The sequence below is a fragment of the Podarcis liolepis genome (genome assembly GCF_965112155.1).
Source record: "Podarcis liolepis genome assembly, chromosome: 14".
NCBI lineage: Eukaryota > Metazoa > Chordata > Lepidosauria > Squamata > Lacertidae > Podarcis > Podarcis liolepis.
In genome coordinates, this window is record NC_139569.1 from 30,671,726 (window position 1) to 30,685,331 (window position 13,606).

The following is a 13,606-nucleotide window of genomic DNA, read 5'->3' on the forward strand; positions in this document are numbered from 1 at the left end:
TTACCCGGCGTGCTTTGCCTCCGTAAGTGACACCGCCGAGGCCCTGCTTCTGAGATGTTTATTTTGAGAGTAAGCTGACAAGCATGAAGTCCTGATCCCAGGGAGGCAATCTCATTTAATTAAAAGGCTCTTTCATTATAGTTCGCCTCCCGCCGCCCACCCCCCTCAACCGCCCGCCAACCCGTCCCCCCCCCGATGCATGCTTAAAAAAAAGAAAACTAACAGAAACAACAAAAACCCTTCGTTTTGCACGAACGGCATTGTTTTACAGTAAGGGAAGGTGGGGTAGCAGCCGTGGGGATGTTCCGGCAACCGTAAAACTTCCAACGTTGATGTGAAAAACGCAGAATATCCCCACAGAGAATGTTTTCCTCCCCTTCTCGAAGAGGAGAGGTTATTTGGGGATTGAATATTGCATTAGCCGAAAAAACATATTGTCTCTGTTCATTTCCTTTCTTCTTTTTAAGAACTGCTTTGTTGTGCGGTTCTTGTTCCATTTAAGAAATAGATAAGCGAATGCGTTTGGACCAACCTGCCTTCAATCTCCTTATTCATGTTTTCATTCTACCAGTTGCTTTCCTGGCCTCCTCCAGATATAGCCTTTTTAATGTAGTTAATAGTTGAGGGACTTCTTCTTTTTTTTAATTATTATTAATATGCTGGCAGCCTCTGCTTATCAGGGAGATAAGGGCCGGCTCTTCTCTTGAGCCTTCTTGCCCCCCCTTCTTTATTTTATTTTTAAGAAAGGAGAGAAGGGACCGGAATATTTAAGAGAAATTAACAATAGAACGTAAGGCAAATCACCTCTGTTCATCTCATTTCTAAGCATTGAAACATCCTCTGGAAGGTTATTGGAAATGCTTAACGCTCAGCGGTATTATCTGTGGAGCTTTGCCCTTCTGTGAATGTGCAATGATAGTAGTTTCTCTTCCCCTGCATTAAATAAAGGGATATCCAGTTCTAAGTTGGCTGATCCATGGAAGCTTATGGCCGCGTTCACACCACACATTTAAAGCACTATGATGCTGCTTTGGTTTCCCCTCAAAGAATTCTGGGGACTGTAGTTTGTTAAGGGTGCTGAGTGTTGTTAGGAGGCAACTATTCCACTCACCGAGCTGCAATTCCCAGAGAGGGAACTCTGGGAATTATAGCTCTGTAAGGGGAATAGGCCATAAAGAAGGCTGATTGCCGAAGAATTGATGCTTTTGAATTATGGTGCTGGAGGAGACTCTTGAGAGCCCCATGGACTGCAAGAAGATCAAACCTCTCCATTCTTAAGGAAATCAGCCCTGAGTGCTCACTGGAAGGACAGATCCTGAAGCTGAGGCTCCAATACTTTGGCCACCTCATGAGAAGAGAAAACTCCCTGGAAAAGACCCTGATGTTGGGAAAGATGGAGGGCACAAGGAGAAGGGGACGACGGAGGACGAGATGGTTGGACAGTGTTCTCGAAGCTACAAACATGAGTCTGACCAAACTGCGGGAGGCAGTGGAAGACAGGAGTGCCTGGAGTGCTCTGGTCCATGGGGTCACGAAGAGTCGGACATGACTAAATGACTGAACAACAACAAGGGGAATAGGGGTCTCCTAACAACAGTTAGCACCCTTAACTACAGCTCCCAGAATTCTTTGGAGGAGCCATGACCATTTAAAGTGGAATCATAGTGCTTTAAATATATGATGTGAATAGAACGTGGCATCTCTCTGTCTCTCTCTTTCTCTGGCTGAGGTGGGAATGGACAGAGCAGAGATGTTTGAAAACATACAACGATTGGAAGCAAAGCAGTATGTCCCCCCAAAAAACTGTTGCAGGCACTGACAATATTGAGAGCAGAATAGCCTTGTCCCATATTCAGCCACTCAACTGCTTCGATCTGAGGAGCTGGCAATGTTACAGGTGGAACACAATACTCATTCCGCACTTGCAAGAAATCAATCCATTTATAAACTTGGAAACCAATCACAGGTTTCCTTACAGTCAAGTGGTACTTAAATTTTGTTAAATAAACAGTGCTGAAAGCGTGGTTGTGCATTATGTATTTATTATTCCTTACTATATTTATATATCTTGACTGTAAAAGCAAAACAAACCTCAACGTGTTTCGTGGTTTGAAACAACATGTTTGAAAATGAAATTTTCAGCAAAAAAAAGCCCAGTTAAAACAAGAATTCAAAATCTCGAAAAATAATAAAAACCAGCAATAAGCTGAAAGCCAGATCAAAACACATTGTCAGCATTCTATATTTCTGGGTAGGCTTGCTTAAACAAAAAAGTTTATAGCAGGTGCTGAAAAGAGAACAGCGAAGGAGCTTGCCTGATTCCAATCGGCAGGGAGTTCCGAAGTGTGGGTGGTGCCAAATTAAAAGTTTTATTTCTCAGAAATGTGGAACGAGTAACAATGCCAGTTCCATGTCTAACAGCACCGATACCATCATAATCACAAATCACCACGGATGTACGATAAAAAGGACATCTGGAGAGGTCCCTTAATTAACTTAATCCTCTTCTCATTGTAGAGTGCCAAGATACACCGTTTGGGAATTACTGGTTTAACCTGATAGCCGGGATAGCGTTTTCTAGATCAACTGAATTCTTTTCGTTCTTTCCTTGTTCAGGTACAAGTGACCCTTATGTGAAGTTTCAGCTGAATGGGAAAACGCTTTACAAAAGCAAAGTCATCTATAAGAACCTGAACCCTGTTTGGAATGAAACTGTCATAATTCCAATACAGGTCCTTGACCAAAGACTCTGCGTGAAGGTAAGCTGTTGATTGGAGCTGCCGCTGAATGAATTTTGCCTAAAATGGCCTGGGGAGGGCTGGCTTTTGACCACATTAAGCTAGAACCTTAGGTTTGACAACCCTATCTGGATGCTGATAACTTTTCTTTGACGATCCATGCTCTGGCAACCCTCCTCTCTGGATTGCTGTGATGCATTGTATATGAGGTTGTCTTTGAATGTCCCCGTTATCATCAGAGAAATGTTGGAGGGTATGAGAAGGTGGTCTAGGAGCTTCACTTGGGCCCCATATTTAAAGCAGTGTGTGATGAATATGGGTTGCTCGTGCGTAAGTTACCGCCACTCCTGGCTAAGTTGGCTTGTTAAACCTTTCCTGTCTGGACAGCCCTTCACTTCGTGGCTGCCTCAGTCGCTAGCAGAATCCGTCAGTGGGCATTTCTTAAACCTTTTCCAGCATAAAAGCTGTTTGACGCCAAGTCTCCTCCTACTCTCCCTGCACGGAGGTCTTCTGCGCAGGGAGGGTGTGGGTAGTGGAGGACCCGTGCTCTCCCTGCTGATGTCCAGCGAAGAGTCCTGGAGCCCTCTCGCCGATTCCCCCATCTGCCCCCCTTTATCCCTGGTGTTGCGCTGATTTCCTTCCCCAGCTGAGCTGCCTCTCTCGCTGCTGGGTCCCTCTCCAGCATCACTTGAGAGCCTTCCCTCCGCCTCTGGCTCCGATGTCAGTTCCCTGACATAGTGTTATACCACTATGAACAGGCATGGCACCTCCCCCAAAAAATCCTGGGATCTGTGGTTTGTGAAGGTGCTGATGAGTTATATTTGGCGATCCCCGAATCCACTTACAGAGCTACAATTCTCAAAGTGGCTTGACATCTTAATCCCCATCTCAGAGAAGAGTCTGGTTATAGCTATGCTAGATTTTAGTGTGCATTTGAGATTCTCGTTTTAAATGGTCTTATTTATCATTTGTTCATCGCTCCGCAGACACATATTACTGGTGGCTCGTAGATAGAATAAATACACAAATGAAACCTCTCACACCTGAGGAATTATCTTTGAGATGTGCTGTCTACAAGCAGATGGCATCTTGAAAATGCAGAACAGATGATGTTCTCAACTGACGTTGATTCGATTTGAGAATGGCCTCGGAACTTTGCAACTCCCCTCTGTGTTTCTTCTCTGGGTTAACATATTTGTAGACAGAGTGAGTTTTTACCCAGAGTGGCCATAGATAATCTATTCTAGCCCTTCACCCATAGGTAGAGTTTACTACATAGCAACCCCCAGTCCATTTCCTGCATATCTAGATAGGTTCTCATTCTCAGCGTAGTTCTTTTCCCGATGGAAAGAAAGCAAGGCCGACCAGCACTTTCTCAGGAGTGCCACTCTTAATAGGAAGGAGCTAGATTTTTATAGTATTTCAAAAGCCTGCCTAACTACCAGTGGTGATAGGAGGAACCCCCCCCCCCCAATCTGTACATAATAGGCAAGGGTTGTATTCTTCTGTCAGCAATTTGCATGCAGAGAAGGCTTTGGGTTCATTCCATGAGTTGAATAGGGTCTAAAATGCAGCAGTCTGATTGGTCCGCAGGAGCCACCCAATCCAACTCCAGGTAGAAATGAATCCGCAACCTGATTGGCCTACAGGAGAGTCCCAGAATTAGCCAATCATGTGGGACCCATTGTGTAAATAATGTATATAAAGCAGACATTTCAGGGGAACTTCCATTCCTCACTACTACCAGCTGAATAAAGGGCATGAAATCCACACTCTACTCCGAATATATTTCAATAGCATTTCAACACTGGGTTAGGAAAGACATGTTTCTGAAACTCTGGAGAGCCCTTGCCAGTCTGTGAAGATAGTGCTGAGCTAAATGGATGAGAATCATAGAATTGTAGAGTTGGAAGGGACCCCAATGGTCATCTAGTCTAACCCCTGCAATGCGGGAATCTCAGCTAAAGGAACTTGACTTTGGTACAAAGGAGCTTATAGTCCTAACTTTCTGTTGAAAACTGTCTCTTATCCATAGAACAAGCCTTCGTAATAGCTGTTGTGAGCACTGCCTATAGATAAAAACACCTATTTCTGGGCACAATCTCAATGAATAGTTTTAACTATCGGTATGTTAGGAACCATCTGTCTGAGGGTGGCAAAGGCAAGCTTTATCCCTTAAAAAACACACACACAACACCAGCAACTTTAAAAGTTAACAGCTTGTCAGGTTTTCTTATTTCTTTTGAGTATTTCTTCAAAGAAAAAATGTGTTCATAGTTTTTGTTTGAAACTTCCAAACTTCATTTAAAAAAATAATAATTACAAATTGGTTTTAGGGAAAATTTGAGTTGTTTTGTTGACAAAAGTGAACAAAATATATTGAGGGTGTGTTTTTTTTGGGGGGGGGAGAAGTGCTATGAATACACCTGAAAACTTCTCAGTGGCTTTATTTACACGTAACATGAAACCATGGTTTGCTCAACAAACATCGAGCCATCTCTCAGGTGAGCAAACACAGGCTAATTTGCTTCTCCAAAGCTGGGTTTGTTTTCCAGTTATCTTGCCTATAGCCTGTTGAATATCTGAACTGTTGTGGGTGAACATATCAGACGACACAGCGATTCTTCAAACACCTCTTGCTTATTCACAGGCCAGAACAGAACTGAACTGAAGGGTTCAGCCAGCCTGCTTATATAGAGCTCCACTAGAATGCAACAGTAACCATTTTCTGTAACTATCCAATCACTGAACGTCACTTTCAATCCCTTATTTGTATATGTGGACCTGAGTGAAAACTATCTACAGTATCCCTCTGCTGGCCCAGGGTGAGAACTTCCGTACATAACATGAACTGGGATAGCCAAACAAAGCATGACTGAGCAGAATAGTTGGGCTCAAACCAATGCCAAAGTAGAGTTTAAAGCAAGCCATGGTTTGTAAACCAACAACCCTGGCTTTGCATTATTTCAAGACAACAAGCCAGGTTAGTCTGCTTGTCTTGGTTCAGGCATTCAAACAAGCCACATGCTAGCTACACAAACCACAGCTTAGTGTTTTGAACCAGGCCCATAAACAATAATAAAAAATGCGATCAAAAATTGCTTTTCACATGAATTGCTGAGCCTGAAGTAGAACTAAATGAGAACAAATAGCTCTTTTATCTGAAATGCAGTAATTGTTTCCAGGTGTCCAGATACATATTTCTTATTCCTCTTCTCCTGTTTCCATATGCATCAGGTGTATGATCGAGATTTAACCTCTTCAGACTTTATGGGTTCAGCGGTTGTCATGCTGAGTGAACTGGAACTGAACAGGTATGCTTAGAGCTTATTAAACATTAATTTGATTTACTTAGGGATGCTGGTTATCCATTCTGTGAGACTCGAAATGCTAAAACTTACAGAATTCTAATTTAGCTTGCTGAATCTTCTCTCTCTTTTTCTTTTAAAATTAAACCATGAGGAATGCATAAACTCTTCAAATTTACAGCTTGCATTTGAATTTCAAGGCGATATTATTTAGAAATTTGATATTACTTTTCCTCTAAGAGTCTTAAATGAAGAATTGGGAAATTCGGAAAACTAATAATAACCCCCCCCGACAAAAAAACAAAAACAAAAATAAATTAGGACATTGATAAGTGCTTAGTTACCTAAATTCATATACAGTGAAACTTTGGTTCTCAAACGTCTTGGTACGCAAACGTTTCAGCTCCCGAATGCCAAAAACCTGGAAATAAGTGTTCTGGTTTCTGAACATTTTTCGGAAACGAAACATCCGATGCGGTTGTTGGCTATTGTTTCCAGGGCGCCTGCGCAAATTGGAAGCCTTGGTTTTTGAACGTTTCAGAAGTCAAACGGTTCAGAAGTTTGAGAATCAAGGTACCACTGTATATTTAATATACTTATTTCAATACCTTGTGTACAATTTTTTATTACTTGTGCCAATACCCTTTCTCAAGTTTATGAAAGAAATATTGCAAGCAAATTCAAATTAGAATTTTGTTAATCATGTTTGTCTCTAAATTCATATAAGCTCTATGGTACACAAAGTGTGGGTGCAACTCTAGGTCACTGTGATTCCACCCCCATCGTTCAGCCTGGACACTGAGGTCCAGCTCTGAGGGCCTTCTGGCGGTTCCTTCCCTGCGAGAAGTGAGGCTGCAGGGAACCAAACAGAGGGCCTTCTCGGTAGTGGCACCCGCCCTGTGGAACGCCCTCCCATCAGATGTCAAGGAAATAAACAACTATCTGACTTTTAGAAGACATCTGAAGGCAGCCATGTTTAGGGAAGTTTTAAATGTCTGATGTTTTATCACTTTATTATTATTATTATCATCATTAATTTTGTTGGGAGCCGCCCAGAGTGAGTGGGGAAACTCAGCCAAATGGGTGGGGTATAAATAAATTATTATTATTATTATTATTATTATTATTATTATTATTATTATTATTATTTATCATCTTGGCCTCAAAACTTTGTCCATTCTTCTTTCCATTCCCTTTGGTCTCTCATGCAGACACCTGCCTTTTTCTTCATAATGACTGTTCTAGAACAAGGCTGGCAAAACTGTTGTCCTCCAAATGTTGTTGGACTCCAATTCCCATCAGCCTCAGGCAGCATAGCCAATGGTCAGGATTGATGGGAGATGTAGTCCAGCAAGACCTGGAAGGCCAAAACTGCTCCACCTCTGCTCATTTAAATAATATGTAAATCATGCACATTAATAGTAACAGGCTGTGGAGAACAGAAATAGCATCTTAGTGGCACCATATAATAGTTGGTGGCTGTCTGCTGTGATCTTAAAGGCAGTCTTTGGCTAAATAAACTCTTCTTTTCTGCTTTCAGGACTAGTGAGTTGACCCTAAAACTGGAAGATCCAAACAGCTTAGAGGATGACATGGGTGTGATATTGTTGGACGTGAGGCTTGCCGTGAAACAAGGAGATGTTAAAAGAAATGTAAGTGGTTCAAGAGATGGTTCTATTATCCTTCCCCAGGAAAAATAACTGGCACCAGGACAGGTGGGAAGATGGGCAAGGGTCCCTGGCAGGGCATGGAGGCAGGTTGGACAGGTGCACTGCATTCAGTGGGGCCTCACTCTGTGCAGTGCCAGAGCGCAGTGCCAGAGCACATGATTTGCATGCAAATGATGGTTCCAGACACAATCCCTGACTGCTTATTTGGAAACGGCAACTTAACCACCTGCTTCTCCCTTTACTCCTTGCCATAGCATCCCCCACCCCCCTAGAGCTCAACAAAGCCACCCCTCCCTCTCTTGTTGTTGTTGTTGTTGTTTAGTCGTTTAGTTGTGTCCGACTCTTCGTGACCCCATGGACCAGAGCACGCCAGGCACTCCTGTCTTCCACTGCCTCCCGCAGTTTGGTCAAACTCATGCTGGTAGCTTCAAGAACACTGTCCAACCATCTCGTCCTCGGTTGTCCCCTTCTCCTTGTGCCTGCCATTTTTCCTAACATCAGGGTCTTTTCCAGGGAGTCTTCTCTTCTCATGAGGTGGCCAAAGTATTGGAGCCTCAGCTTCTGGATCTGTCCTTCCAGTGAGCAGTCAGGGCTGATTTTCGTAAGAATGGATAGGTTTGATCTTCTTGCAGTCCATGGGACTCTCAAGAGTCTCCTCCAGCACCATAATTCAAAAGCATCAATTCTTTGGCAATCAGCCTTCTTTATGGTCCAGCTCTCACTTCCTCCCTCTCACTTCCTCCCTCTCTTAGACTGTGCCAAAACTCCACAGCTCACCTGGGCTTCTTGCCTGAGCTGCCCACCCAACTGCCAATACCGCAATGGCTCAGCGGTACTGAGAGTCCAGTTTTCACTGCCACCTGTCTGTGGCCAAGCAGACTGCAGCATGATGGCATCATTAGATTTTCATTATATGTAATAATATAATATAGTAGCTTAAAAAATTGTATTGTTTTTAGTACGTCTTTCTAGGCCTCCCTTGAGACATTTGGTTGAAAAGGAGGTTACAAACATTTAAAATGTTCTATCTATGCAGGGCCTTTCTGAAAGCATTTGTAGAACTTAAGAATCTGCAGGAGATACAGTGGTACCACTGGTTACAAACTTAATTTGTTCTGAAGGTCCATTCTTAAGCTGAAACCGTTCTTATACTGAGGCGCGCTTTCGCTAATGGGGTCTGCCACTGCGCATGCGCCTCTGACGCACAATTTCCGTTTGCATCCTTTGGCAAAGTTTGCAAGCAGAAGCAGCTACTTCCGGGTTAGCGGAGCTCGTAATCTGAAGCGTTTGTAACCAGAGGTACCACTATATGAGCTCTTCTCAAAGGCTAGGCTTAGTTGCTAACTATCTCCACCTTTTTATCCCTTTCTGCTTCCCTCCTCCTCTGCCCCATGGATGCTCTGTTTGGGGACGTGACAAACAGAGATGGATGAACCGAAGAAAGTGTTCTACCCCCAAGGTAAGTTTCCTGCTAACTCCCCTCAATGTGCATCTGGAACTTGCAGTCTTGTTCTCCTGTCTTCTTCCCAAAGTTACTGATTTGGGTAACACTAGCGCACTGGTGGAATAACTGGAGAGGTGGATGAGTGGAAAGCACGTGTTCCTCATTTCTCCATTATTAACAAAATTTGGCCATTCATTTATTCCTCAGAATCCAGATTATATTCTTCCCGAAGTGTTTTCCCATCCTTTCCCATTTTTTATTTATTTATGATTTTCATTTATATACATTTCAATAGTTTCCCAATCATTTTAACATTTCAAAACTCGACTTCCTTCCCCCTCTTCCTGAAATTCCTTAAATTTATTTTTTATATTTCCTGCAGATTCTAAATTAACTTACTCATTTATTCATGTACTTTAAATATTTACTCTTATAAAACTGCAGGTTATTGCAATAATCCTGCCAATGTTCTTATCTGTTTACAGTTAGTTTGTAAATATTCAATAAACCATTTCCATTCTTTTATAAAAAGTTTGTTATCTTGATTTCTTATTTTTCCAGTAAGTTTCACCATTTCTGCATAAGTTTTTATATCCATTCTTCTTTCGTTGGGACTTCTTTTTTCCATTTTGGGGCAAATAGCATTCTTGTCGCTGTAGTCGCATACATGAATAAATTTCTATACAATTTGGGTAGTTCCCAAAAGAAAAGCTTCTTTTTTGTTTTGTTTTTTACAAATTTTATTTTAAACATCTTTTCCAATTCATTATATATCATTTCCCAGTAAGCTTTAACCCTGCTACAAGACCACCACATATGATAAACGTACCTTCTTTCTCTTTGCATTCCCAACACTTATTTGATTTTGATTTATACATTTTTGCCTATTTTCTCGGTGTTAGATACCATTGATAAAACATTTTTATCTAGTTTTCTCTTAAAGCATAGCATGCTGTGAATTTTATGTCTGTATTCCACAATCATTCCCATGTCTATTGCCCAATGTATCATTGAGGATTTCCCCCACTCTTTCTCAAAGGAGTTCAGGGTTGGCATCTCAACCCTATATTTGATCTCTGCAACAGCCCTGTAAGGTAGTGCTCTGCTTTCTTCATCCAGCATTCAATTTTGCTTTATTTCCTTGGCCTTGGAGATCCCTCAAAAAGAATCCAGACTTCTAAGTTCTGGTCTTCACAGTCCATCTAGTTAAAAAAAACCCTCCATCTCTCGCTGGTTTTTTGTGTTATTTCTATATTTTTTTGTGTTATTTCTATATTTCTTTTTTTAAAAAAATAACTGAGACAAAACTTTTGATAGATTGCTTAGTTTGCAAGGTTCTGGGAAAAGTCTCGAGATCTTTCTCTCCCTCCTGCCATCGCACACAAATGAAATTTAACAGCTTCCAAAGAGGGTGAACCAAGTGAGTGTAGCAGAGGCAAAATTAATATTTTGCAAAAAGAAACAATAGGAGAGAAAGCAGCAGAGGGGAACTCCAAACCTTTTGCCTTTTTCTGTTGCTGTCACTAGAGGGTGGAAGAATGTCAGTACTTCATACAGAAGGCAGAGTTTGGGATCTGGAGCGAGCTCTTAAGACAAAACAACAACTCCTGCGACCGTCTGAGAGGCAGTAAAGGATTTCCCAGAAAGACTACCTGGGCAACACTTGACAAAGCCATATTTCCTGGTTTATTGATTTTCTTGCCACACTAAAAAAAAACTGGCTTTGTACATCAATAACTTTCTTTAGTTAGGAAATGCCAGCTTGTGGAAACATTACTGGCTCTTTCCCACCCCCATTTTTCTTCTTCTTTTTCATTTTTTTTATGTGTGTGTGCACGCACATGGTGGAACATAAAGGCTACAAAAGGAAAATTGTGTGCTGGGGGAATTTGGGTATCTCAGGGAGGCACGGGAGGTTATGGAAGTATGGTCAAGAGGAGCCTGATGGGGCAGAAGAAATGAGGATGGACTGGATTAAGAGACCAGAAGGAAATAAAAAAACAAACCCAAGCACTCTAATGGATCCATATACTTGACACTGGTGTATTCCCCCCCACCCCCACCCCCCACATCACCTCCACCGCTGCAACACTTCTGACATCTGACAATGTATTAGAAGGAGGAAGAACTCAATATTATTTTCTTCATTTCTGAACGAGGCGACATGATAGAAGTATTTAAAATTATGTATGGTATGGAGACAGCGGAGATATTTTTTTTTCCCTCCCTCACTTTATCGTAACACAAGAACTTGGCGATGACCAGTGAAGCTGAAAGTTGGAAGATTCAGGACTGGAAAGAGAAAGTACTCGTTTACATGGTGCATACTGAAACGATGGAACGGGCCAGCATCTTTGATGGCTTTAAAAAAAGGATTAGACCATGGGTAGGCAAACTAAGGCCCGGGGGCCGGACCCAATCGCCTTCTAAATCTGGCCCGCAGATGGTCTGGAAATCAGCATGTTTTTACATGAGTAGAATGTGTGCTTTAATTTAAAAGCATCTCTGGGTTATTTGTGGGACATAGGAATTCATTCTTTTTTTTTTCTTCCCCCCCCAAAAAAAATATTATCCGACCCCCCCACAAGGTCTGAGGGACAGTGGACCAGTCCCCTGCTGGAAAGGTTTGCTGACCCTTGGATTAGACAAAATCATGGGGGATAAGATTATCAGTGGCTGGTAGCCATGATGCCTACGTTCTGTTTCCAAGATCAGAAGCAGTAATGCTTCTGAATACTAGTTGCTGGAAACCACAGCAGGCAGGAGTGTTGTTTGACACAGGTCCTGCTTAAGGGTTCCCTGTAAGCATGTGGTTGGCCCTTGTGAGAACAGGATGCTCAACTAGATGGGGCCGCTGGCCTCATCCATTAGACTTTTGCATTCTTATTTTATTCCGTGAATCACAGTATTCCAGGTGGGGTCTGACCAAGGTAGACTAGAGCAATACTATGACATCCCTCGATCTGGACATTATACTTCTGCTGATGCATCCTAGAATAGCATTAGGTTTTTTTTTTTTGTTGTTTTTTTTGCTGCTGCATCACACTATTGACACGTCAAGCTTGTGATTTACTAAGATCCTTTTCACATGTACTGCTATGAAGTCAGGTATCCCCACATCCCATAACTGTGTATCTGCCTAAGTGCAGAACCCTCCATTTGTCCCTACTGAAATTCATTTTGTTAAGGTTATGTTGAAGCCTGATTCAACCTTCTGAGGTGTTAGCTACCCCTCCCAGTTTGGTGTCATCTGCAAAGTCTATTAGCATCCCCTCAATTCCGTAATCCAAATCATTTATAAAGATATTCAGCACCTCCAGGCCTAGAACAGAACTCCATGACACCCCACTTGTCATTTTTTTTTGAGGGATGACAACGAACTATTAGTGGGCAGTCTTTGAGTTGGGTCAGTCAACCAGCTACAAATGCACTTAACAGTAACATTGACCAGCCCACATTTTACCAGCCTTACTGCAAGAAAATCATGGGGGACTTTGTCAAAAAGCCATACTAAAATCTGGATACGTTACATCCACAGCATTCCCCTGATCCAACAGACTTGTAAGATTAGTCTGGCTGCTGTACCTTCTCTTTCAGCAGGGCATCCACCTTACACTTGCTGCCGGTGTAGCTTCATGCATCAAGCAGGTAAATGAACAAGGCATAGGCATTTTTCACCGCTGCTCCTGCTGCCTTGCTGTGCCTGTCTCTTGATCCTACATATGTGGAAACACAGCACTCTGGGCCTCAACCTTAAACTCTCCTGCTCAGTGCTCTCTCAAACACCCTTGTTTACTAGCCCTGTTCACAACTTTTTGTTGTGAGCTCCCATAGACTTGAGAGCAGCTGTGTAGAACTGGTGGCTGCTGACTTCTTGGGAATTATAGCTCTGTGAAGAGTAAGCTACAGTTCCCAGAATTCTTAGGAGGCAAAATGTCATTTAAATATGCTTTAGATTCATGTTCTGTACACAGCCTAAATGCAAGTATGCACAAATATGACTTTATATGTTTATATGTTAAAAGAGTGTGTTCAGGAGGGAGAGCGAGTTGAAAATGAAATTGCACTCGAAGAACTCCAGTGTTCCTTCAGTATGATCTCCAAATCAGAGGTCAATTTTTTTATTTTTTAAATGAAACCCCTTCTTCCCTCTTTTCCCTCACCCCCCCCCCCCGTTCTCTGAGTCTGGATTTCACTGACAAGGAAATTACTTCAAGAAATGACCCAACATTGTGTGTGTGTGTGTGTGTGTGTGTGTGTGTGTGTGTGTTTGTTTTGCCTCTCTGGGAGTGAGTTTCAGCTATCCTCTCCCATCCTAAGAAAAGTATAAAGAAAAAGGGGAAGAGAAAAAGGTGAGGGGAAAACAGGCTAGGTTTGGAGGGGAGGGGGGGCCTCACTTTGGATTTTAAACACAGTGAGCTTCGCACATCAAACAGGGCTGTGCTT

General features: G+C 42.3%; 1 protein-coding gene across 3 annotated transcripts in view; it reads left to right on the forward strand.

The window, feature by feature from the left end:
* The window catches only part of MCTP2 (multiple C2 and transmembrane domain containing 2), a 117,379-nt gene that overhangs the window by 32,400 nt on the left and 71,373 nt on the right, over window positions 1-13,606 (forward strand). For all 3 annotated transcript variants that reach the window (XR_014519050.1, XM_083475037.1, XM_083475038.1), the window contains exons 5-8: window positions 2,617-2,759; window positions 5,976-6,052; window positions 7,587-7,698; window positions 9,140-9,175. Coding sequence is in view for 2 of the 3 variants with exons in the window: in XM_083475037.1 (XP_083331163.1) it covers window positions 2,617-2,759; window positions 5,976-6,052; window positions 7,587-7,698; window positions 9,140-9,175 (368 nt within the window). In the remaining variant the exon portion in view is untranslated. The remainder of the gene's footprint in view (window positions 1-2,616; window positions 2,760-5,975; window positions 6,053-7,586; window positions 7,699-9,139; window positions 9,176-13,606) is intronic.